This window comes from Opisthocomus hoazin, chromosome Z, assembly GCF_030867145.1.
Source record: "Opisthocomus hoazin isolate bOpiHoa1 chromosome Z, bOpiHoa1.hap1, whole genome shotgun sequence".
Taxonomy (NCBI): domain Eukaryota; kingdom Metazoa; phylum Chordata; class Aves; order Opisthocomiformes; family Opisthocomidae; genus Opisthocomus; species Opisthocomus hoazin.
In genome coordinates this window covers 14,662,422-14,689,577 of record NC_134454.1, presented here as the reverse complement: position 1 = coordinate 14,689,577, position 27,156 = coordinate 14,662,422, and the positions used below count along the sequence as shown (strand labels likewise).

General features: G+C 41.5%; 1 protein-coding gene across 2 annotated transcripts in view; it reads right to left on the bottom strand.

Moving 5' to 3' along the window:
- The window catches only part of WDR36 (WD repeat domain 36), a 38,627-nt gene extending 12,537 nt beyond the window's left edge, over positions 1-26,090 (bottom strand). Inside the window, exons 1-16 of one of the 2 annotated variants that reach the window (XM_075411239.1) lie at positions 25,923-26,090; positions 23,959-23,986; positions 20,964-21,064; positions 20,378-20,495; positions 19,377-19,509; positions 17,667-17,721; positions 16,724-16,856; positions 14,885-15,060; positions 14,188-14,308; positions 11,961-12,026; positions 10,903-10,986; positions 9,259-9,413; positions 3,467-3,581; positions 2,023-2,188; positions 1,627-1,735; positions 770-849 (exon numbers count right to left, since the gene is read on the bottom strand). In XM_075411239.1, coding sequence (XP_075267354.1) covers positions 770-849; positions 1,627-1,735; positions 2,023-2,188; positions 3,467-3,581; positions 9,259-9,413; positions 10,903-10,986; positions 11,961-12,026; positions 14,188-14,308; positions 14,885-15,060; positions 16,724-16,856; positions 17,667-17,721; positions 19,377-19,509; positions 20,378-20,495; positions 20,964-21,020 — 1,568 coding nt within the window. In that variant the 5' untranslated portion in view covers positions 21,021-21,064; positions 23,959-23,986; positions 25,923-26,090. Of the gene's footprint in view, positions 1-769; positions 850-1,626; positions 1,736-2,022; positions 2,189-3,466; positions 3,582-9,258; positions 9,414-10,902; positions 10,987-11,960; positions 12,027-14,187; positions 14,309-14,884; positions 15,061-16,723; positions 16,857-17,666; positions 17,722-19,376; positions 19,510-20,377; positions 20,496-20,963; positions 21,065-23,958; positions 23,987-25,078; positions 25,247-25,922 lie in introns of those variants that run through there. The other variant, XM_075411238.1, reaches the window with a different exon arrangement.
- Positions 26,091-27,156: the final 1,066 nt, after the last annotated feature.

The following is a 27,156-nucleotide window of genomic DNA, read 5'->3' as shown; positions in this document are numbered from 1 at the left end:
ATAAAGAAACGCTGAGAGAACTGGGGCTGTCCACCCTGGAGAACAGAAGGCTATGGGGAAACCTTCTTATGGCCTTTCAATACTTAAAGGGGGCTTACAAGAAAGACTGAGAGAGACTTCTTAACAGGACCTGCAGTGACAGAACAAGGGGCAACAGTTTTGAACTGAAAGGGGGCAGGGGTTAGATTAAAAGAAATTTTTTTTTTTTTTTTTTTTTTTTTTAATTTTAACAAAGAGGGTGGCAAGACACTGGAACAGATTGCCAAAAGAAGTTGTGTACATCCCTGGAAGTGTTCAAGGTCAGGCTGGATGGGTCTCTGAGCAATATGATCCAGTGAAAGATGTCCCTGCCCATGGCAGGGGGGGGCTGGACTAGATCTTTGAAGGTCCCTTCTAACCCAAACTGTTCTATGATTCTATGAATACTTCAGCATATCACAAAGCAATTCACGTTAAGCAATCTCTTGCCATTGAGGTTATAGCGCTGCTTCCAGACAAAGAACAAATTTACACTCAGTCACACTACATGAAAACTCCAGGTTTCATCATTAGATTTTTAAGTCATCATTACTCTGTATACCCAGAAAAACACACACATTGCTAGCATCATACACAACCAAAATACTGGATACTGAGTTGTTAACACCATGTATAACTGAATATCACACAGTACACGTTGGTGACAGGTAATCAAGCCAGAAGGCTTGCTGCAACTTGTCAGAAAGGGGATTATAATAAATGTCTGATGTAGGTTTTTAAACTGACTCACCATCCAGATGGAAGGTCCCAAGTCTTAATGGTACAGTCCATTGATGAAGTTATTAGCCATCGACCATCGGGACTGAAAGTCTAAAATAAAAGAGTCAAGTTAACGGCACAACTCACAAATCAGTGCCTACAGGAGGTCCTGTTCTACACAGTTCAAAATTAGATTGCTCCTTAACACCAGGCTGAAATGGTCTGGCCATAAAACAAAACTGACACCACTTTAGTGAAAGTGAGAACAGAACAAAAATGGAAGCTATTTCAGAACAGGTTTAAGTACATGACACAGGATACATCTGGCTGTTAGTAAAAGCACATTGGTCCTTGCTTTTATGCAAATGATGAAAACCACTGAGCATAAAACTGAAGAAATCAAATAAATACTTTCTCACTAGCACTTAGAATTAAATCAGAAGCTAAAAACCATTTCAAACACTACAAAGCACTATTACACAAGCTGTAAAATAAGGAATTATCAGCGTGTTGCATAATCTCAGATCTGCTTACACCTTTTATTTACCTGGCTCATCTTTTCCATACCATACAGTTATGACTGTTGCACGATTTTGCTTCTCAACATGGTCTTCATTATTCCTAATGCTTTATTTTGTTAAACTCCTAATTAGCTTGTTTCAAAGTTATAGTAAAATCCCAAAGCACACTAAAAATACATGGCCATTCAAACCTATGCATTTTTAACTTGAAAACTAACATGGCCAAAACAAATGTGGAGCTGAACTGCAACTTTGACTGCTGAACATAATACTCAGTGACTTAACATACACAGAGAAATCCACAATCTTTAACATGAAACAGGTATTTGTACATGTCACCTGTTACAGAAAATGAGCGAACAATTACCATGTCATTAATCCGTCCATGGTGTCCTGCGAACGTCCGGACAGTCTTCCTGGTTTCTATATCCAAAACACTAATACTGAAGTCATCAAAGGCAATTCCCAGAATACCACTGCCAAGAATCATTAGCACACATGATAGTGAATACTCAGAGACAAAAAATAAAAACAATATCCTAACATTGCTCCAAAAATCTTTTATTCTGAGACAATCTCAGATAAACAGTACTACATTCCTTCAGTTGAATAAAATGCCCTGTAGTCACTGCTTCGTCAACCTGTAGTCAGTTCTATTTCAAAGCATCAGAAATTTAAACTTCATTAGAATATTTGGTTGCCATCCTAGACTTAGGTACTTACAGCAAAACAATATGCACATGAAACAGCTTCAGTTTCTTACCAGTCTCTGTGAAGCAGAATTCCACTTGGAGAAGAAGAAAGCTCAGTGGAGTACACTAACTCCTTAGTTTTGAATTTCCAAAATTTAATTAATCCTTCACTACCAGCTGTGATTGTCAGCTGGTTTAATCCATCCACTGCTACCCCCCTAATGGCCCCCTCATGTGCTGCAAATCAAGGGAAAAGGAAAAGTTGTATTTCAGAATTTAAACACACCATAGGAATGAGCAGAATGCCAAACACTATTCTGCGTGTCTTTGCCTAACTACACTAGATGAGCAGTAAACACGTGACAAACAATTCTAAAACCACCTGAAAAGACTGCTCTAATATTAGAAGTTTCTTTATCAATACAGAAATCAAATTGCTTTCAAGTAAGCACCTACAATACAATACAAAAGTTGTGAGTAATTGAAGCTGAATACAGCTTTTATTTCTGCTTTCAGTTTGGGGAGCTTTTTTGGAATATGAGATTTGAGGGAACTTTTCAAAATGCACATGGAATGCCTCCAAGGGGCCCAACCACTGCAGACAAAATTTATAGCTTCAGTTCTCACACAAAGTCTGGGAGTTTTCCTAGGCTACTTTACACTGCAGTGTAAAGATAAGGCATAGCTGCTCTGGTTTTTGATCAATTTTATTTCTTAATCTATGCCTAGGACTAGTGCCTAGTAACCAAATTTATAAAATTCATCCTACTATCAAGCAGCTATGTTTTTAGGAGACCACTTCATGTTTGCTAAGCTAGATGACTTTTACAAACCCAGTAAGGTTTCAGGGTTCATCAGGACTCTTTCCTTGTTTCTACTACAAAAAAATTCAGATCACCAGGGCTCTATTATAAATCACAGACTTAAAAAGCAACAGCATGCATGAAGATATATGACATGAAATATATACGTACGCAACCATTAAAAGGAAATGCATGAACACTGCCACTTACATTAAGACCTAAGTTCGCAGCTCAGAAATTGAAAATAATAGCATATCCAAAGAACCAGACTTGCTTAGGATTTCAGTTTCCCATGCACGTAAAGTATTCTCTCATTTTCAAGCAGGCAGAACAAAACAGATCGGAAAATTTACCTCAGAAAAAGAACCCTATAACAATAAGTCAAGTACTGGAAACATGATTATCTCAAGAAGAGCTGAGGACAGAGGATTTCGCATTTTAGTGCTAACCATTTTGGTAACTGACAATTTTGTGTTAATTCAAACAAACATATGCTACCATCAGAGCTGTTAAAACTAAAAGGGATCTCGTCCTTCAGAGTAGGTTTCAAATTACTTCTGATTACAGTGCAAGATAGGACACTGTAGGGTAACTAGAGAAACTGAAAAGATTTGCAAAATTCAACTCAGAAGCTATGTTAAACTTCCTAGATGACACAACACCAGGCTGTTGCTGGTTTCAGTCAGTATTTTAAAAGTATAGCAATCCTTACCTCTTTCTTTGCCATAACGCCCTCTGTGAATGCCAGACTGCATGTTATACACATCTACCTGTCCAGTTGACAGCCCGATTACAGCAAAGTTCCCACACGAGGTAATGTCAACTGCCTTTCAAAGGGGAAAGAAAAATAGTTGTTTTCACAGTTGCTTTAAGTGCACATCTAATTAGCAAAGTTGTTAGAAGATATGTAACACATCAGGAATACAAAACACTAACATTTTTGTTAGACTTCTTCAAGCAAAACCGCACAGAACATACAACAGATTGCATCTCAAAAAGCTAGAGACAAGATCTTAAAATAAGCAAATAGTCAAGAAGTAATAAATATGGCAGTGCATGCTGAAGAAGGATAATGAAATACTGACATAGTGACATCCACCAGAAGTCATATGTAATAATATCAACTCTGTAACCTAAATGACCAACCTACATAGTCAAGACATCTACAAATTCAATCCCTAAGATAAAGTCCAAGCATGCTGACTGCATGCCTCCTTCAATGCCCATATTGCCAATGGCACCCCAAAACAGAGCAAGTTCACACAGAGTTTAAACAGTAGTCTGGATTGTGTTTGGAAAGATACAGTCCAAAGAATCTAGCAGTTAAAAGAAACCCACGTATTTACAACTGAACTGATCTTCTCTACCACTTCACTGCTAAGCATAAGGTCAGAAAAACAAGTTATTACAAGATGGAGCAGAAGTATGAACACCTAGTACATTAAGTATGCTGCAGTAACTACTTGTCTTGCAAGCTCGTAAGCCTCAGTAAACATTTGTATCTCTTTCATGGAGTGTTTGACTTTCATTGTGTCCAACTCAAGCTGTAAAGCATTTTAAAGGGAATATCCTGCCTGCCATTTGGAAATACATTTTTCCATACTGCCAAAAAAAGTATCTTCAGCAATTTGCATTCACAGAGCAATTTTATCATCACAGGCACATAGTGAATTCTACATCACTACAGCAGATTAAAGGTAAACACCAACCACTTAACCTAAATCAGAAAGTGAAATCTGCTATTAACTTGGATGTTTAAGGAAAAAAATGCATAAGCGGCATTTGTCTTGAGACCACATGAATCACAAAACAGCCAGTAGTGTGGGAAATCATGTAATTTGAGACAGAACAGCACTGTCTCATGACCCTGAAGGATCAGCGCATCCTGTGCCTCCCTTTGCTCTTCTCATGAGGTAAGCTGTTTTCACACATCCAGCTGCAAAAGATCCTGGAAAACAGCAACCGTGAACTGGCATTCGCAAAGCCACGAATCCAAAGCCGACTGGTTCTAGTAACTATTGTATTGTATGAGCAATAAAATGATTCTGATTGAGCACAAGACTGGGGTCCATGAAGTCATTCACCACAAACGGCACCCGAACATGGGTTTTCGAACACGAAGATATTCGGACATAAAGATATTTGGATATAAAGACATTTGGACATTAAGATATTCAGAGCTGGAGATTATTACTGGTGTTGAACCGCAGCTGGGACCAAGAGGAGAGACATACGCACGCGTGCGCACACACAAGGGGAGACATCACCCTTCACTGGAACGACTGAGGTGAGTGGCTGCGGATTTATAAGACGGGACAGTCAGCTACCAAGGAGCAAAAGCTCCATCAAGAGATTTTACAGAGAATTTTGAAAGAACAAGGGTTTTCAGTATCTGTTACAAAGTTGGTTAAATTATTAGTTTGGATAAGAGACTATTGCTCGTGGTACCTTTCCTCAGGTTCATATGATAGCTCGTTGTGGGCAAAGGTGGGGGAGGAATTGCAGACGAAAAAGGACTTGCAGCTTGAAGTCCCTGAGGAAATCATTATTACTTGGAAAACAGCGTATACAGCTTTAAATGCTCTTAAACCTGCAGAAACTATCTTACAAGCATCAGCTGCCCGTCCTCCATTCTCGCAAAAGTGGGAACAGACCAAGCTACAGTCTTTTGAAATATTTAGTCCTGCATACGATGAAATCCCTAACTCAACAAGAGGAATGTGGGGGGTAGATCCACCAGAATCTGATGACCCTTTTGATCCCGGAGAAACAGACACCAAGGACGGACCTGATTTATACCCACCGCTAACTCCGGTGAAGGTTACGGCAACCCCTGCCCCCACAGGAGGGGGTCTCATACGCCCATGAAAACATTAACCACAAAGGTAGACATGATAGTGTCCTTAATAGCACAAGGTCAGAATCGCTGTCAGCAACTGACAGGACATGATCCTATTTACCTGCCGCTGGCTAAAGATGACTTTGTGGTATTAAACAGGGAACCCTTATCGCTGCAAGCTGCTCTAGCTGATTATTTAAATGACATACGTTATACCCTTCCACAACATAAGCTGTTACATTCCCTCTCTCAAATTCCATTGCAGCCAAAAAAACAACGTGTTCCTGTTCCTATTAAAGGAGCACGAACAGTGTTTCTGGACGGATCAGGGAAAACACATAAAGCTGTAGTTGTGTGGAAACAAACAGATTTGTCAGACTGGCAATCATCTATTTCAGTCGTTGAAGGATCCACACAGATTGCTGAACTATCAGCGGCCTTGCATGCCTTTCAACTGTTTTCGACTGAACCGCTCAATGTTGTCGCAAATTGTGCATATGTTGTGGGTATTGTTCAATGCATTGCAGATGCAATGATAAAAGACGTCAATAACAAACAACTTTTTTCCTTGCTATTGAAATCAGCTACACTACTTAAAAATCGTGTACATGTATATTTCATAATGCATATACGGTCACATACTACTCTACCAGGACCAATAACTGAAGGAAATGCTGTAGCAGATAAATTGACAATGGCAGCAGTACTGCCACGCAGTTCTGAGCAAGCCCAATTATCTCATGACTTCTTTCATCAAAATGCTTCTTCCTTCGAAAACAATTTGCTTTGTCCCGAGGGCAAGCCACAGAAATTGTTCTTGCATGCCCTGACTGTCAACATATTACACCCGTACCGTCGTATACAGGAGTGAACCCTCGTGGTTTACGAGCTGATGAGTTGTGGCAAAGTGCTGTTACACATATATCAACGTCTGGTTGACTGCATTATGTACATGTTAGTGTGGATACTTTCTCAGGATTTCTGGTAGCCACTGTACACACAGGAGAAAAGGCACGCGATGTGAAACATCACTGGCTAAGATGTTTTGCCACTATGGGCGTTCCAAAAACAATTAAAACTGATAATGGTCCTGCTTACGTTTCACGGACAATTTCTGTTTTCCTACAGGACTGGGGTACACAACATGTTACAGGTATACCGCCTTCTCCTACTGGACAAGCCATTGTCGAACATGTCCACGGGACCCTCAAAGCTATGCTAAATAAACAAAAAAGGGGGAATCCTATGGGCAGTGTTACCTCACAGAAACAGTTAGACAAAGCATTATATGTACTTAAATTTTTTAAATCGTTCTGATCATCAAGTATTTACAACAGCAGCTGACCATCAATTCGGGATGGTCCCTCCATTTGTGGCTCGACCAAAGGTATGGTATAAAGAGTTTGGGGAATCGCAATGGACAGGCTCTGTAGAACTAATAACATTGGGAGGAGGGTATGTGTGTGTTCTTCTTTCAACAGGCCCTCGATGGTTACCAGCAAAATATGTGAAACCATATCATGAACCGAAAGAACGTAACGCAGAATCCAATGCCAGAGATGACCACGCTCACTCTCAAGGAGCAACCTCTGACGTGGAAGCAGAAGAGATCCATTCTGGATGATCCTATTACACAGGGAAAACTGAAAAAGTTACCACAAACGCAAGTACTCTGATGGCTGCAGTGGGTGCACCACCCACTCTGATTAATACATTCCTTGAATATTTGGCAATTATCTCCCACAACAGCTTTTGTATAACAAAGCAATCTTGGAGGACACGGTACACGTGATTTTAGAACTGAGTTTGCACAAGAGCAAAGGTCAACTAGCAGACACCTTGAGGAAAAGTATGAACCTTCATCTGAGGGCTCCCGACAACTACCCAGAGGTGCCAACAGACACATACAAAGGATATTAATATACAAAAAGGATATATATATATATATATATACAAAAAAAAAGGGGGGGGGGGAAATGATAAGCACTTCTCAGAAATGTAATGATTATGTATGTTAAAATGGCATAAATATCTAGTAGTAGTGTCTTTTCGGTACGCACATTTGGGTAGAACTATCCCCTGTGCATCCTCTACTGCAGTAAAGAATGCCTGCTTTCTAGAACTACAAAATTAAGTTTTAGAGAGTTAATTATTTTGCCACTTTCCGTTAACAGATTTTGGCACCCCAGATGGGACCCTGCTCCTGAACCTTAACGATCCAAGGGATTGCAGGACCTCCAGCCGGCACAGAGGGATTCTCGGGGAGAACCTCCAATCTCTGGACCGAGAAGTTCTGAGCAAGGATCATCAATAAGGTAAAGACATTCTTCTAGTATTATTTTTTGTTGCTTGCCTGTTAGTTGTAGCGAAAGCTTCACAGCATTGGGCTGTATCCCTGGGGAGAAGGGAAAGTACCCTTCCTAAAACGGAATTGAAAAGAAAGTACCCTTCCTGAAACCGAGGCTTGGGAATTTGTCTGTTAAATGTTGAATACTATTGTAAGTCTCTGTCTATTTGTAATATTTGGATTTATGCTGAAAACTTGGTGTGCTTGTGCGTGTGCAGCTGCGACTATGATTGTGTGGTTTTATGCGTTTGTTGTCATAGTGTTTGTATTTCTGTGTTCTGACGGATTTATTTGGTTTCTGTGATCTAACGGATTTGTCTGGACTAAATAACTGCCTTTGCGTCTTTGGTTTGGTGAGTTCTGCAGGTATTGTATAGAGTTAATGAGTTATACCTTTAGATACATTGATCTTAGCCTAGGTGATTAATATGAATAGCCAATACTAACTGTTATGGATGTTTGTATGTGTGACGAGTATACCTATAACCCAAGTGCAAATTTACTGAGCTTACATCATTGATCCACCATTATTTCGACTCCTGACATAGCGGAATGCATCCTCTCTGATTGGCAATAATGATATGTTGTGGTCAGGCAGTGCTTGGATCTCACCATCCACAGAGAAAGAAAACTGGATGCAAGTAAATCAATCTACACCCATATATTAGATAAAAGATTTGCCATCAATATGTATTATTCTTAGGCTAATTTGATATTTCTTTACATCCAGCAGGTTATGGTATGCGCTTCACATCTCTACGTCTTCTATTAGCATTTGTGTTCTTATGTCTGCTTTTAGTATTGTAGTTTGTGTGGGCCTCTGAGAAAGTGGTAGAAAGCTGAAGGCCGGATTATGTCAGCTCTTATCATCAACAGTATCTGGCTAAACGAAAAAGGGGGAGATGTGGGAAACCATATAATTTGAGACAGAACAGCACTGTCTCATGACCCTGAAGGATCAGCGCATCCTGTGCCTCCCTTTGCTCTTCTCATGAGATAAGCTGTTTTCACACATCCAGCTGCAAAAGATCCTGGAAAACAGCAACCGTGAACTGGCATTCGCAAAGCCACGAATCCAAAGCCGACTGGCTCTAGTAACTATTGTATTGTATGAGCAATAAAATGATTCTGATTGAGCACAAGATTGGGGTCCGTGAAGTCATTCACCACATAGTAGGACACACTGGCAGAAAGCACTTTGCAAAGGAACTAAAACATGTCTAGGTAGTGCTTTTTCATTCTAAGTATTGCTTCTATACAAACAGAAATCAAAGTTACATATACCGTAATGCTCAAGAAACATCCTAAATAAACTTACTGTTGCATATACATCAATAGGTTTGTGTTTGCTAAATTCTTCTGGCCTCAGTTTATGAGCTCCCATGCAAGTTTTCTGATAGTTCCAGGTTGTACAAGTTATATACCCTTGATGGCAGGCAACAATACTATCCCAGTCACTCTGATGTGCCACTTCTGCAATGTAACACATACTCATTTTAGAAACAATCATTCTAAAGTCAAATAAGCTCTTCTGATATAGTAATGAAAGAATACTCTAAAATACCTTTAGGCAGAACAGTTCATAGTTAGTGATCTTGTTGAACAATCAAAAGGCTACCATTCAGAAAAAACACCTGGCAAACCATTGTGCATATGCTAGTGTAACTAAAATGCTAACAAAACCACAAGCATTTTTTTGGTATGTTATGTTTTATGTCTTTGCATATCTGAGTCTCTGTGGTTTGAAAAGCATATTTAAACATACATGGTTTAAACTGCTCAATCTGTACACATTTCCATTTGAGTCTCTTAACTGCTGCTTCAGCTGCTGAAGCAGCAGAAGGCACTAGACTAACAAAGCAGGGTTTAAGAGCTAAGTCTGCATCACACAGAAAAAGTCTTTTCTGCATTTGCAGGAAATCGTTCCTCAAAAGCTCAGTATCCATAATTTACAGTCAAATATGATACATGGGGATCTAAATAATGAGCAAGTACACTTTTTTCTCTGGAATTTATTCATTAAAAAAATGAGAGCTTGAAATTGCTTACTTCTAGAACTTCAAATAATAAAAGAACCAGATACAAACAGTTCACCAAACAAAGACAACGCAGCAAAAAAACAAACAACTCTAAAATGTAGTTAAATAAATGTATTCTTATGTCTCCAAACACATTTAAAGTAGTTCTACTACCTTCAATCAATCAGGCAGGTCTAATACCAACTTTAAAAGGGCATACATATATACACACACATACTTGCAACAAGTATGTACACATAGCATCTATCACTGAAGTCTGCAAATACAAATACCATATGTAGTCAAAGAGATACAGTCAAACTGAAAATCCAAACCTTTCAACACATGAAACAATAAGCCATCCTTGGAAGACAAAGGAATAGCTACACTTTAGGCAAAACAGGCTTCAAGTTTGAAGAGGAGGTCATTAACTGAAAGGAACACATTTTGATGAAGCAAAGATAATTGTAATTCTGCTTCAAAAAGTTAGGTTCACTATTTGTATAATGAATTACAAATGAACAGAGTAATTGAAATTTGACTTTGTTCAAAGTGACTCCAATAAAGAAATTGAGGAATCAAAATCAACCACTATAACCAAGATTTCCTCAGCTGACAGAAATTTCCATCTCCATTAATTGCTGGTTCTCCAGCCTGGAATAATATGCACACCAAAACATTCTGGCTTCTAAGCTGGAGATTTTCGGGCCAAGAGCCAGTTAAACATGAAGACATTTGAAATAAATCACTCTTTCTTGAAATGAGAGAAGAGTTTACCAAGTAAAATGTCACTTTAAATTGTCACTCAACAGCTCATGAAGGGCCACAGAATTTCATTAACCTCATACTTCATACAGCATGGGCTTTCAAAAAAAGTAGCACCTTGAGGGTAAAAGGACAAAACGAAGACATGAGCTCTGTAACGTATCTCAAAGACTACTTACCTGAGGCAAAAACTGTAATTGGTGGAAGTGCCATTGTATCAAGCTTAAGACCTTTCTTTTTTGATTTCTTTTTGTTAATTGAACCTTAAAAAAAAAAAAAAAAAGTGTCTCAATCTCATGGCTAGATCTGAGAATAAGAGTTTAAAGAGGATTGCTTACTAAATGTAAAGTTCCTAAACTTAGAAATATTTGGCTTACATTAATACACCATTGTTGTTACCTAGGGTTTGAAGAGTGAAGAACATGTAATAGAGTTCCTGTCAAAATCCATGCAATGCTGAGCAAATCACTAACCTATTACACTCACAGCTGTACTACTCAACCCATTTGTTCCACGATCCTATGCCGACATCTTGGGGCAGAGGTCCCCCCATCACAGCTAAAACCATGGTCATTCAGACACGATTGTACAATTGAATATGTAACACCCACCCTTTTCAATAAGCAGAGTCAGGAATTTCAAATTTATGCCCAAAGGATATATACATTATCAATTAATCTACGTGTCTCTGTCTAAATACATATATAAAATATACAGATATTTAAAATTAAGAATTATTTTAGTCTTTCTGAGCTTTGCTCTCTGAACTGTACAAGAAAGTGTCCATTAACCATGGCATTGTGCAGAAGATCTGTTTTCTAAATTAAACTCTACATTACATCAAAGGAACTGAAGTCAAGATACATGAATAAACAAATAATTTATAATTTAGTCAATTGAACAGAACTAGAACGGGGTAAAAAGCTGTAATTATGCATGCTGAAATGTCAGCTACCGCTTTACAAATTTTTAATACAAAAATCACACCCAATGTTTCCCAATGTGAAATAACATACGCTGTCAGGCTAGAGAAATTACTGTTCTTAAGCACAAACAAATCTATGAGCACACTTTATATACATCAGGAAGAACTCAGTTCACAGAACAATTGAGGTGAATAGTTTTCATACACCAGTTACAGTCAAAATAAGGTCTACCTAATGTTTTAGCTCCTGATTACATAAATACTTTTCAGGTCTTTTTTCACTAATATTTGTACTTTCACTGAAATACTTACCACGTCCTAAGCTTTTATTGAACTTCTCATGCACTGTTGAAAAAGACTGCAATGTTCCATCGTGACCTGCCAAAATATTAGCACAGAGCAGTGAAGGGCAAAATTCAACCTTCTGTTTACTCATAAGTTATGTGAGCAAGAAAAGTGGAAGCTAAGCACTAAAGAAACCTCAAACACCATAATAAAGTATTTACTAAAAATTCTGGTCTAAGAAGAAACAGAGATACACTATAAGCAGTGGAACTAATGGAGCATAATTTTCTACGGCCTATAACGTATTCCCACTACTTTGCCCCACACATGACCAGAATGACCCCTCTTTCACAGACACCATCTCCTTGTTCAGTTCTCTGTGCCCCCTCCTTTCTCCACCACAATATCTAACTGTTCGCAGCTTTTTGTGATCAGAAGCTTACATAAACGGTTACAACATTCAAATACCTCCACACTACTTCCAAAGCTTTCCCATAACCCCATATACTCCCTTAGCAACTACAATACTCCTTTCTTTATCGTTTGCCTAACCAACACACACTGCAGCTGGTTAAGAACTACACCTAGGTTAACTGGTAAGCTAACCCAAAGAAAAATGGTAAAAGCTGGTTTGTCCATGTTTCCTGTAAACCAGGACACTAATGGGCTCTCCCTCCTCTAGCCAGTGACCAACGTACACAGAACTGATAGGAATTTAATTTAATAGAGGGACAGAAAGCTCAAAAATTTGAAACTAGCAAAAAGGTCCACTTTGTGGGGGAGACGTGGACAAAGCAGAATCAGAAGCTAACAGAAAATGCAATTGCACCATACATGTAAAATTAAAGGCACTGAGATGATTTTCAAAAAATCACAAGAATCACAGAACATTTTTACTAGGCCAAACAAGTAAGGAAACAGAAAACTAGCCAAAGTGAATTTCAAGAATCTGAAAGACAACGGAACAATTATAGCATTCACGCAACCCTTCCTTGATGCTATGATACAGAAGTAAGGCAGGATGCACATACTGGGAACTGGGAGAAGTGTTAAGCAGGATGAAAGCCTGTGCCACTGGTGAAATATTACAAAGTTATTTTGTGGAGATGCCTATTCAGAGGAAACCAGTAGCACTTAGAAGGCATTGCCACCTCATTTCTGTCACACAAAGTTTTACCACTGCTTCAGAACGGCATGTAGAGAGTCCGACTCCTTACACTGCAGATACAGCAGATCTCAAAGCCTGAGACCCTTTTCACTTTAGCGGTTGCCTCTGAGCCCTCTCCATCTGTTTCGATACAGTTAACAAAGCAGTAAATTGCAAAACCCAATGTGAGGATTTTTTAAGCAACTCTTGATTGTTCCTGCGATTCATCTGGTGTAAGGTGAATTACTGTAGACTGACTAGTTACTTGAATCCAAGTTACTAGTTAGATGACCACCAAGAGATTTTTAGCACAGGTGGTTTTAGCACAGAGTATTGCTGTGCCGTATTAGGTATAACATTCATTGACATGTAGTGTAATGTTTTCAAACATTGCCCATGTAGACAATTTCAATACTTCAGAGTAATTAAAGATTAGGTGAAAAGTCTCTACTATTCCATTACTGAAGTGTCCAGGGCCACAGAACAGTCTAATCTAGTACCTGATTTCCTAACGAGTCTATTTATAGATTTTCAAATATGCTAGTTTCTAAGGAAGGGCAGTCACGCATTTTTACGCTTTTAGATCAATATCTTGGTAACAAGTGACCTCATGAATATATCTCACAGACAAAATTGAGCTGTAACAAATTACAAAGACATTGCAATGCACAAAGCTTTCTCAAATTAGTGGAAAAGTGGAGTGGCTCTTCTAAGTTACTAAACGCATTACACTGCTTGTTCTTTCCCTGTCACAACTGAATTTCCCTAGCTGTTACCAGGTTTCATTTTGGCCACCTGATAGTTCCTTAGGAGATAATGAAACAATCAAGTGTATAAATACAGATGACCAAAGCAGCTGCTAAGCTTTTCTGCTTGTAACTACTTATCAGTCTACCCGCTGACACACGTTCCTCTAAAGAAACCGTGGAAGAGTTTGATAGAGTAATAAATGATACTGTCTACACTAATCACTTACTATGTTTCATAAATATACATAATACATAACACAGGAAATATAATCTATTGTATTAATAAAACAAGGACACTTAGCTCTGCACGTTTTCTTTATCACAGCAGGAAATCAGACTAAAGAACAAGAATTCATACCTGCACTAAGAATTTGCTCTCCATTTTGCCCATGGTATCTGACTTTTGTTGGCGGTGCACTATGTCCCATTCGGCTTCTCAGTACACGCCCGGTACCTCCCGGTCCATCAAAAATCCATACCTGCCTCCCAAAAAAAGCAGAAAAATGAAGCTGATTAACATTGCCCTGCCAATAATTACACCTCTTGGCAGTGGAACAGGCTTAGCTGGGAGCTGGTGCAGCAAACTTCACACATTGGCTTTCATCCTTGATCCTAAAACTCAAAGTTTCCACCACAGCAGCTGATTTCTTCCCCACTGTTCATTCTGCCCCTCCACCAAAGACTCATGGCATCAGAGGAGACGCAGCACAAGGGACTTCTGTCAACAGCAACTGCTCATGACCCAGAACATTATGAAAATAGATCAAGATTTAAGACAGTACACCAGGATACAAAGTGTCATTCTGGAAAAGTGGATCCAAGCTTTGTTCTTCCAGGCTATCATGAAGCAGTAAATGAAGCAATGACATCATGGCAGCAAATCCTTAAACTGCCCCACTACAGATCAATTGAGAGCCAGCAACTTCAGACACTTGAGTTTTGTTGTATTTGTTTCATTTGAGAACTGCTACTTCAATCCAAACTAAACATTTACATTTTGGAGGACTACAAGAGGAAAAAAAACTTAGCAGATAGCAGCAGCTATTGTAACTTACCCGTATAGCGTTATCAGCACCATTAGTAATAAGAAGCGGCTCTCCAGGGACAAATGACATACCAGCTATTGCTGTGGAATGGGCATCTTGCATCTGACACATCAATTTCTTCTCTTCTAGATCCCACAAAGCAATGTGTCCAACTGGGCTACCAGCTGCCATTACTGGGTGTCCATCTGCTCAAAAAAAAAAGAAATTAAAAAGGTTTGCTTATCGACTTTCAGCTCATCCTTATTGACTTCTCACATCTTAAAACTGATGTAAGAAAAAGACTACAATCGCAATAAAAATCTCCAGCTGATTCTAAAAATAAGATATTTTAGCTGAACTACTGTAGTATTCTAAACAGAAAAGAAACAAAGTTCACTGATAATAAAACCAGGATTTTTTTCATACCAGCTAACAACAAATATATCTAAATCCAGCAGCTGACGCTAGAGATTTTGCTTGAAAGCGCAAGAGATTTTATACCATTTTCAATTGCTACTCTGCACCTCAGATTCTTCCCCAAACTTATTAGCCTTCATACTTCTGGATGTTGAGAGCTACTGTATCACCATTCTAGAAGTTTAGTCTTTTTTTATATCCCCTTAAGTTTTTGGCTCAACAGCTTGCAAAAATAAATTCAAGAAGTTGATCACATGTTTAAATCAATCTAAGCAACAATTAAAACCTCATTTCACAGAATTTCTAATTTTGTTCTGTTTACTCTATCCTGTCTAATATCAAGGAAATAAACACATCCTACTAACTTCTAAGAACATACTACAAATATTCAAGTAAGCTTTGAAACTTATCAAGCTAAAATTCCACCAAATACCCTGCATAACTGGTAACTAATCTTTTCACCCCAACAAAAGAAAAAGCCAGATTCCAATTTGCAATTACACACATCATAGATAACTAAACCAGACAGGTCTAGGTTTTCTTTTTCTGTAAAGCTTCACAGACATGGAAATTTGCCAAGTTCATTTTAATTTAAATAAAGAGCACTTTACTCAAAGACTATAATCAGTACATGAGTTCAAAACAATCAGGTTATATTTACATGAGACTGCCTAACTATAAAGACAGGAAGAGAGAGAGATTAGAGAACATCTCAAAGTCACACATTCAAGCAGGCAATGGAAGTTATTTAACTCTACTAACACTGAGTTAAACAGCTGACACAAAAAGACACTCTTTCCACTTCTCACAAGTCTTTCCACAAGTCCCTCGAGTAGCATTCTTCCTCAACACGGTCTGCACCAGTCTATATTCTGTTAAGATTTGCAAGTTTGTCTATTCAAATGAGATATTAGACTCCACATCAACATGTCTGTAGACAGAATCAACATTAAACTAACTAGCTTTAGTAACTGGTACATGCTCATTAGATAAAAAAAAAAAAAGCTTTGAATATAAACAGCATTCCCTAGTAACATCCACTCAATAGTCGTTCAACTATTAACATTCTAACTTCGTTTCGGAGGGGGAAGACAGTACCGAGAAGCAGATTTGGATACTAACTTCCACTGCACTGATTACTCTGCACTAACTCTGACAACTTGTACTGTGCTAGCTCTCAGCACATTGTGAACATAAATTGTCTTGCTTTTCTTTGAGAAAGGGGTACTGTACGTCACACTTCGTGTGCACTGAGTCAGTACACAACAAAATGCTACAGAACAGCCAGGATTATGAAGATGCATGATCTCCCTTACCTACTGGTAACTCTTCTAGATTATTGCAGCCTTTGAAAACTTCAACTCTTAGCCCAAATTTTGATTCAAAACCATGTATTCCTACTTTCCACTTAGTTTTAGTGATTTTATTTTCACTAAAAATGCTAAGACTTACCTGTACGAAAAGATATTGCTGTGATGGGACCCCAGTCTTGCTGAAATTTCATCAGAGTTTCATCAAACTTAATGTTATGTACAATAATATGACCGGATACAAGACCAACTGCAACAACATCCACCGCTGGGGCCTGCAAGAAAAAATGAACAGCAACTGAAATGAAAAAGGGAAAGCCTGTTGCTGCACTATTAAGACCAACAAATACAAGACAACGTATTTAAGTCCAGGACAAATACTAAAGAAACAAATCAGGCATCTCTCGTCAGATCATCTATATTACCTTCATGCATGACTGAACATCTAATAAATCTAAACAAAAAATGAGAGATGCAAGATCTTGCACATAGTCTCCACTGACTGAAACAATTCTGTTTCCAGAAGCTGGAACACCTCACCAAGTTTTCAGCAGCTCTGGCTGACCATTACACACCCTGCCACGAGTGCCCCCATTTACAAGTTTTGCCCAGGACAACTGCAGACCATTTTCACAGCTGTCAAAGTTTTAATTAATTTTTATATCTACAAAAATTCAGCAAATACAATTACAAAGTCTTGTCTTGAATCAGCAAGATCTATGCTTCATTAACCTCAAAAGCCAAGTAAATTTAGACAGCAAAAATCTACCAGTGTAACAGAAGTTACACATGCATCTTGCAAACAAACTGTTTCTGTCAATTCATTACATCATTCAGTGAATAAAGACTACAGACATGACGAACACAAAACAGCTAAGACACTAAATCCAACAGAACAAGGACTAAGAGAAGGGCAGATAACAAGCCTTTGAGTCTACCTTTCTTTAATGTCTAAAACACTCAAGGGAGGCTTATTAAAATTGCCTGAGAGAATACAAGTCATCTTTATTGTTGTAATTTTAGACACTTCTATCCGGCCTGCTATTCTTGGCCAGTTATGTAAGAAAGAGACCAAAAATACTAACTTGTTCAAGAGTTGTGACTGCTAAGTGCCATCCTGGAAACGAGTATAAGAGTTTGCTGGAAAACAAACAAAAACCGTAAATCAATCAAGTTTGGGTATTTTCCGCAACAAAACAGAAGCTTTATATGCACTTGCACTAAAAAGTACGTCAGCTGTCTATCCTTCTAAGTCAGTTTAAAGGAAAGAAAACCTGTGATACTAATACATAAGATTAAGAATAAAACTTATGACTAATTTTTATTGGAAAAGGTAGTGTCATGCCTTTAGACCTCAAAGGTGACATAACATGAGTAGGGAGGAAGACCTCTTCTATGCCAGCTGCTCCCCAAGCGTTTCTGCTCTGAACACACTTCTTCAGAATTCTTAACATCAACACAAAAAGCCAGTCCTGGTCCAACTTCTAACAAAAACAAATCTTTCAGTTGCAGAGTGACTTCTCTAAATGAAGACATTAAGGCGTATTACAAGCACATCCCATCTTCTTCCTTTCAGAAATGGTAACAGCCAAAATGTGAAGCAGAACTGTTCACCAATGAAGCAGTCACGCAGTACTTAAGCAGCAAATTATGAAGACCGTACTTAAAAACAGACATGATTAAAAAACTATTCCATCACTCCAGATATAGATTGTCACTCAAAAGACTGCAAGCAGCCATGTGCTACCACCTCTCACTTTCCTTTCTTGCCAGAGACCATCAAAATTTCTCCTCAGTTCTTCCAATTTGTTTTTTTCGTCTAATTGTGCCCACATACGTGTACAAAATAACCTAGGCAAAAATAGAAATCGCTTAACCCAGCAGCATTGCTAAAAGAGCAGTAAGAGTCCTGTAAGGTTCTACACAACTAGAGGAGCAACTAAGCCATCTAAGGAAGATATTTTGTCATCCAGGATGCACTGCATCTCAGATGCTGTGACAGACACCAGAGGGATGTAACAGCACTATGAGCAGAGACATTTACTTTTCTGTATTTTTAGGTTATTCTTATTTCCCAATTTATATAGCATATACGGCATCTCCAAAACATTAGAATATGAAACAAAAAAAAATTAGCAGTCATACCACTGAAAGCATACAATAGTTATGACAATAAAACACTGAACTATGCAAGCTGAGTGAACACCTACTAACATGCAGGGAAGTTCACTGCAGCTGTAACTTTCACGAGTTAGAAAAGCAGCTGATCATGCTATGCATGAAATACTGCCATTATGGATGGTGCTTTACTGGGACATGCTCAGAGACAACTACATGTCTACACATCTCTTATTTGAGTATAAGGATCAAATGCTAGTAATTACCTCCACACTAACTGCCAACACTTCCTTGGACACACAACAACCAAAAAATTAAGCTTGGAAGAGGGAGGCAGAAGGCCTGAACATGCACTCACTATTATTTTAATTATTTTCACAGGAAAGCTATGTGATTCCAAGAAACAACAACAACAATAAAAAAGAAGTAATTAAAAGAAAAATTCCTGAACAAACCCTGACATTTTGCAGGGAGAGTAAACAACATGCAACTTGAAAGGCATCAGCATTCAGGGAGCAGCAGCATTCTTTGTTCCTGGAGACAGACCAACTGAAAACCTGTGCCAAAGGACTCACTAAGAGATTCCATGCTCAAAATCTACTGTACTTGAAAGTATTATTTGTTGCACATGAAAATACTTGGAGAATGAAATATAACCAAGTCATTAAGAATCTTACTTGGATCTTATATTCCATAGCTGTAAGCTCCCCTGTTCACTCCCAAGGAGAATTTTATTCAAGTAGGTGCTGGGATGCAGAACTGCAGAAACTGCAAAAGTGGCCTTATCAAAATCCACCTGAAGATATTCTTCTGCAAAAAAGTAAGGAATGATATTAGTGAAGGCTTGCCATCCCCCCGGCAAATGTGAAAGGCAGAACATATTTTTATTCTGTACAAATCCCATAACTGGTGTTTCTTGCGTTAAAGGATTAGGTAATGCGCAACAGGATAGGCTAAGCTTGTTTACGTTTCAAAATCTGTTGGCTTGAAGTTATATTTTTTTCCCTATAAACCTACCTAGCACAACAACGCTGGCAAAACTGTTGTGATTTATATCTTTATAAGGATTCCTGCTCCTGCCTGAACAAAGCACCACATCTGGTTAGCGTGCCTTTTATTTCTTATAGCAACTTCAGATCTCTCAAGCCCATCTGCAGCCACTTTTGAGACCCAGTATCCAGGGAATGACATTGGTCAACACAATGAGAATGTTTTCAGGGCACTGAAGCAGGATTTCATAAGGCCCTTTACAATGGCACGAGAAGATGCTGACACAATCAAAAGATCATTTGTGAGAATTCAGTCTTACCCAGACTGGTAGATATCAAGGAACTACAGATTTCAGAGATATATCAGAGATGGTGCCAAAGCGGCCGCACCACAGTCTTCACCAGAAAATGGAAGACCAGAAATGCAATTTCCATACAAGCATATCCCTTCACACCTATACAGAACCTTACTGGGTCTCTGCATGTGGTGCAGGATCAATTAATGAAAAAATATTGCAGGATTAGGACTTCCTATTATCATTTAAGTAGCACTATCATTTAAGGGTTCTTTTATTTTTTAAGAATAAACTACTTCTGAACATGAGCATCTAGAAAAAAACACCTTTTTTCAAATCACTGAATGTTTAAGAATGCTATCCTGTAAAGTAGTAATAAAGTCTCTCTCTCACCTTCTGACTGCACATCCCAAACAATAAGAACATTATCAACATCCACAGAGATGACATGATCACCAAAAGGCTGCAGAAGGTGTATCCTTGCCTTGTGACCTTCATAGGTATGAACCACCTGCAATTTCAAAATAGAAGTGTTTTCAGTATAAGTTGTTCAGGTAGCACGTCACACTAACAGAATACCTGAGGACAGCCAACACGTGTCAGCAACAAACTTAAATAAAATACATGGAAAGGCGACACAACTTTAAGTAGAAGATACATAGTTTTCTCTGATATTTAAAACTGTTGGCAAAAACATTTTAACTAAATGTTTTCAATTTATTTAACTAATTCATTTATCTGAATTAACAACTTATTTTTTATCTTTAAGTACTACTTGATTATTGTAACTAATACATAAAACACAGCCCATTCTCCTATTTTAAGCTATTTATTCCTCACTCTATAGTTTTTGTTTCCCTAAAGTTGAAGGTACTAAACATCTACAGAAAGAGACATTTGTAGAAACTTAACTGCCTTGAAAACACGAACACCACACAACTGTTTTGTACTACTAAGCAGCAAGTAAACTAATAAAAACCTCTTTATTCCTGGCAAAAGCATGGAGAATATTGTCGTATGAAGCGAATATCAACATGCGGTCTGCTGCCAAACACGTAATGTCCTGCGGCAAAGCATTACCTGTTAAACAAAAGAAAAGTTCAACAAGTTTCAGGTTCATAACAAGAGAGAAAGTCTAACAACGTATTTATTTAGCATGGTGACCCACCAAGAAAGCTCTCCCATTGAACTTTCTGCTGAATTTCTTAGAGAAATGCACACATTTCAGATGAATGCCAATATTACCATAAGTAATGTCACACTGGCAACAACGTAAGTAATACCACACTGACAGACCACAAGGTTGTTCTTTTGAAAAACGTTTAATAATTACCTACAGTGATACTTCAGTAATGTAAGACACACATTAGCTTTGTGAGAGTTTATAAAGAAGTTGCCCCAACATAACACTTCTGCGGACTGTCAGAGTCCCACAGCCCACAGGACTGGAAACACAGATGATCAACCAAAGTCTCTGCATCAGCAACGGCCATTAGGTTAAGCTGTCCTGCAGACCTGGAAGCTAGCAACCCACTCCTGCATCCGCTCCCGATTACAGCCAAAGACACAGTGAATTTACTGCTCTAACAATACATCTCACTCCTCACCTCGTGACTGGTTCAGAAAGAATATCAGCTATCGTGATCTGCTACTCTACTAGCTCAAATGGTAGAGAGTCAAAGCTTCAGACCACATCAAGAAATCTGCTGGTGTGGTCTCAAATGGTAGAAAATTGAAAAAAATACTCTTGAGAAAAAATACTCTCAATCTATGGAAATACAAAAACGCAAATCGCAGTACTTCACAAATGTACAAAGAAACACCAGATCAAAAATCAGTCACTGTGGGTGTGCACCTGTGATACAAACTTACATGGTCACACAGCAGCCTTCCCCACAAAGTTGCTTTGTACTACGAATTATTATCAGACACAAAGAATCCCGTACCTTCTGCTGTGCTCCCGCACAGATTAAATGAGAAGAACTAAACTCAGAAAATAAAGAAGGTTGCACCTTATGAGAGGTTTCATTTGTCTGAATGTGTTATTTTTTCCCATAGCACCTCTAAAGCGCCTTCGGCCCACAGTCAGGTTACAGATACCTGGTACTCCACAGGAGCTGTACAAAAGCCTGCTGAGGCCAAGACAGTTTTAGGCACGTCCCAACTAGAAAGTTCAGAGTACCAACCACATAACATCAGTAAACCAACACCAACACACTGAGAGGCACACCATCTATTTCTTCAATCACATTCTTTAATCACAATTTTGTGTGTAAACATTTCAATTTCTCAAAAAGCTTAAAGATGATGTCTGCTAGAAGATGTAGACCACTGAAAAGTGTTTCATAGAATATGCAGCTTTTTTATGATTTTGTAAGCTGAGAACAGAAGTTACATTAATTTGTTTACAGCTATAACTACACACTGCGGATCTTCTAAATCTAGTTCCGGCTGTGTGACAGTTATTTATTCTCAAATTCACACGTGCTCTGTTTATGAAAAATAATTTGCTTTATGAGATCTGTGTAAGAACTCTGTGGTATAGAGAAGTGAAATCCTACTTTTCAAGACAGCATGTGTCTCACTGAATCATCTAAACACTGGTTGGAAGGGACCTTTGGAAATCATCTAGTTCAGCCTCCTGCCCAGCTCCTCTCAAAGCTAGATTACCACCAATATTAGATCGGGTTAGCTGCAACTGAGCCCAGCTGATTCTTGGAAACTTCTAGGGAAGGAGATCACTCAGTCTCTACGTTGCACTACAGTTCCCTTTTTGGGACGTTCTTCCTGACCTCCACTGTGACTGTCTCAAGCTGCAACCTGTGGCTGTTGCCCCTTGTTACACTGTCTACCGCTACCACTACAAATCCGGCTCTGCCACCTTTGTAACTGCCCTTCAAGTAACAGGCTGCCTCTGGGTCACCCCCATATTTTTCCCTTTGCAAGACTAAACAAATCCAGTTACTTCAGTGTCTCTTCTCATACTGGGTGCTGTAGGCCCCTGGCACTCCTTAGTCGGTCAGCACCCCCCCTGAAAGGGGAGCGGTGGGAGGGGGAGAACCACACTAACTGGGTGTTGCAGCCCAGGTATGGCCTCATCAGCACAAAGCACCAGAGAAGAACAGCTTTCACTGATTGCTGGCTGCGTTCCTAACGCAGCTCAGTACACGGCTTACCTTACTCACGGTTACTGCATTGTTGGTCCACGTTCAACCTGGCACCAGCACAGCCCCAGCTCGCTTCCAGCAGGGTGCCAGGCAGCCAGTCAGTTCCCGGCTTGTTCTGTCCCAGGTGCAGCATTATGCACTTGCCCCCGCTGAACCTGGTGAGGTTTTCTGCTGGCGCAGACCTAGTGTTTCACAACACTTCCCCAGACTGAAGCTCTGCCATGCTGGGTGTCACCTACTCCTCCTAGCACAACATCACCTGAAAACTTTTGCTAAGAGTGCATGCTGCCTCATCACCCAGGCTGTTGGTGAAGGTGCTGAACAGTGTGGGCCCTGCTGTTGACACCGAGGATGCTACGCTTTGTTACCAAATGCCAAATGGATGTCAAGCCATTGATTCATACCCTTTGTACGCAGCAGTCCAAACAATTTTTCACACTCCACAAAGACTTTTAGTGCCATCCACACCTGTTCCATTCCTGTAATTATTTTCCTCCTAAAACACAGCCTTCTAGCAACCACAAAAAATGTTATCTAGAACTAACAGTTTCATTCACTCCTTAAGGCCTACAGGTGTTCTTCCAAGAACAGGATGACAAGAACAGGAGGTTCATAAGGTATATCTAAGAGAAGTAGGTTACAGTTGCAACAGCAATTTTATTTCGAAGCTGATTTTTGAGACTCATTTCAACATATTTCAGTGTAAATATTAGTACATACAGGTAATTTGCCACTTTTGAGTTGAGAATCAAGTGCAGATGTCAGATGCATAAAAAAAAAAGGAATAAACAATCTGCGTATACTTACTCACAGCAACAATACCAAGCTTGTTCACCTGCAATGAAAATGGTAAAAAGGCATTTTTAGCGATTGGTTGCAATGAACTAGCTATGAACAGAATTTCAAAATTTTAGGAACCGCCCTTGATGAGGTCAGGAATTTGCATGCCTCACAAGACAGAAAAATTATTCATGTTATCTTACAACAGAAGCAACAGGAAAACCCACAGACAGCGGATCAAAAGGAATGGGACAATGTATTTGTCAAAAGACAACCATCCAGCAACAGTAAGCTCTGCTTCTTGATGTACTTCACCCTCATGCACAAGAAACTAAGCACATGTTTAGACATCTTGCAGAGTTTGGGCAAATTGTTTTTCACATCATCTCTGCTTCTACTTTACTTCCTCTACCACCACACTCCGTTATTATCTTAAACCTCTTCACATGGAATTTGCTGCAGTTACAGCCGCCTTTGCCCAGCGATGATCATCACTATTTTAGTTCAAAGTCTGTGGAGAAGATTGACAGCAGCCAACACTCCGCCCTCAAGGCGGAGGAAGATGCTTGCTGCCTGCACTCTGCTGTGCACAATGACCACTAGATTCAGTTTTTAACTGCTTCTACGCACTGAAAATGCTTTTCTCGTACAGCAAGAAATGAGTCATTGTCACAGGTTTTCATCGTGCAGAACCGAGCTCTGCCCACCTGCTCCCGTACAGAAAAAGTTATAACACGATCTGGTGGACTGCCCCCCAGAGCCGTGGCCCTCAAACGCTAACCCGCGGCCACCCCAACTGCCGGCCAGCTTCTCTCTACCCGCCAACGCAGAGCAAACCTCCAGCGCCCGGGCTCTCCAGACAACCGCAGGCGCGGCCAAACGAGCCCGGGGTAACCGGCAGCCTCTCGCCGCCCCTGCAGCCCGCCGGCGAGGGGCCTCCCCTGCCGCCGAGGCCTACACCGGGGCGCCGCGGCCCTCTACTCACACGCTCCCGCCCGGCGACAGAGGCCGTGCGCGGGGGGCCGGGGGAGGGGTGCGGAGGCGCAGAGGAGGCGGCCCGGCCCGGCTCTGCCCTGCCCCCCGCTCCCGGAGGGGTCGGCCCGCGGCGGCCGCGGCCTCCCCACGGCCGCGGCCTCCCCGCACTCACGTTGTAGGTGTGGACGCTGCGCCCGACGGCGGTGGCCACGTAGAACTCGCGGTGGCGGCCGTGGTAGCGCAGGACGTGCGGGACGTGCCCGCTGAAGCGGCCGAGCACGCGGAAACCGGCGAACAGCCCGCCGCCAGCCATGGCTCCCGCGCGCGCACGCCGCCCGCCTCGTCCGCCCGCAGGAAGCGTCCCCCCGCTCCCGCTTCCGGTCCGACCGCCACTCCCTTCCCCCCCCGCCTCCCGACCCCGGCGTGCGCCGCCGAAAGCGGTCCCCCCGCTACCGGTGCGGGGCCGTGCACCCTCCGGACGCCCCTAGGAACACTCCGGGAGCCGCGACTGCTCGTCTTCCCCCTTTTATTCTTCTTTACCCCGGTGCGGGGGGCGAGCAGCGGGGCGGCCCCGCCAGCCCGCCCCGCACCCTCCCGGTTCCGTTCTGCCTCTTTAATAAGTTATATATTTAAAAATTTAAAAAAAAAACCCAACCAAAAAACGCTCCACTGGATGATTTCGTTGCGATGAGTGCACAGCGGACAATAAATACACGGCAAAGTCCGGCGGGGGTGGGTGGGGGAATCATCATCATCATCATCATCATCATCATCATCATCATCATCATCATCATCATCAAAAGCCGCCCCGCGGCAGCCCGCTACCCCAGATTGATGTAGCTCCTCAACACCGCCATCAGCTCCCGGGCCTTGCCGTCGTCGCATGGGGCTCGCCTCGCCTTCCCGGGCGCGGCTCCCCGCCGCCGCCCGCCCGTTATCCTCCCGCCGCCGCCCGCCGGCCTCCCCGCGGCAGGGCCACCACTCCGCCCCGGCCCGGGCCCCGCTCCCGCACCCACCTGCCGGTGCGGCCGGTAGCCGGGGCAGTGCCGCTGCAAGACGGAGACGGTGCCGCGCCGCAGCGGCTCGCAGCGAGCCCGCTCCACGACGCACCGCAGCAGCCGGCCCGCCCGCTCCGAGCGGCGGGAGCCCTGCGGGCAGACGGCCCGTCACGCCTCCGGGACGCGGCCCCGCCGCCGCCGAGACCCGCTCCCGCGGAGGGAGGGCTGCCCGCCCAGCCCTCCTCCCGCATCGCTCTCCTCCCTCGCGGCCTTGTCCCCACCCACGCACCCCTCTGCCCCCCTTTTCCTCACTTTCCCTTTTGTTTTTACCTTCTTCCCCCCCACCCCCCCCACCCCCCGCATCTCCTTTCCCCTTTTCCTCTCTCTTTCACGATTTTCCTCTCTTGGCCTCTTTCCCCCATTCCTCTCTGCCCCATTCTCCCCCCTTTCTCCCCCTTTTCCCTCTCTTCCCTCCTTTCCCCCTCTGCTCTCCTTCCCCCCTCTTCCTCTCCCTCTTTCCCTCTTTCCTCCTCTTCCCCCCCTTTTCCCTCTATTTCCCCCCTTTTCCTCTTCTTCTCACTGTCCCCCTCCTTCTCCCTTTCTGTCCTTTCCCCATTTTTCCCCCTTTCCTTTTTCCTCTTTTCCCCTCTGCTTCCGCCCCTTTTTCCCCTCTGCTTCGCCCCCGTTTCCCTCTGCTTTACCACTTTTTCCTTCTGCTTCCCCCCTTTCCCCTCTGCTTAACCTTTTCCTCTCTCTTTCCAACTTTTCCCCCTTTTCCCCTTTTTTCCCTCTATTCCCCCCCCTTTTTCCTTCTATTCCCTTTTTTCCCTCTCTTCCCCCCCCTTTCCTCTCTCTTCCCCCCTTTTCCTCTCTCTTCCCCCCTTTTCCTCTCTCTTCCCCCCCTTTTTCCTCTCTTCCCCCCCTTTTTCCTCTCTTCCCCCTTTTCCTCTCTTCTCCTTTCCCCTCTCCTTCCCCTCTTTCCCCTCTGCTTCCCCCTTTTTCCTCTCTCTTTCCTGCTTTTCCTCTCTTCCCCCCTTTCCCCTTTCCTTTCTCCCTTCCCCCCTTTCTCCTCTTTTCCCCTCTTCTCCCTTCCCCCCTTTCCCTTTTTCCCCTTTCCCCTCTCTTTCCCCTTTTTCCCTCCCTTCCTCTTATCCCCTCTCTCCCTCTCCCCCCCCTCTTTTCCCCTCTTCCCTCCCCCCCCATTTCCCTTCTTTCCCACCTTTTCCCCTTCCTTCTTCAGCCCTTCCCTCTT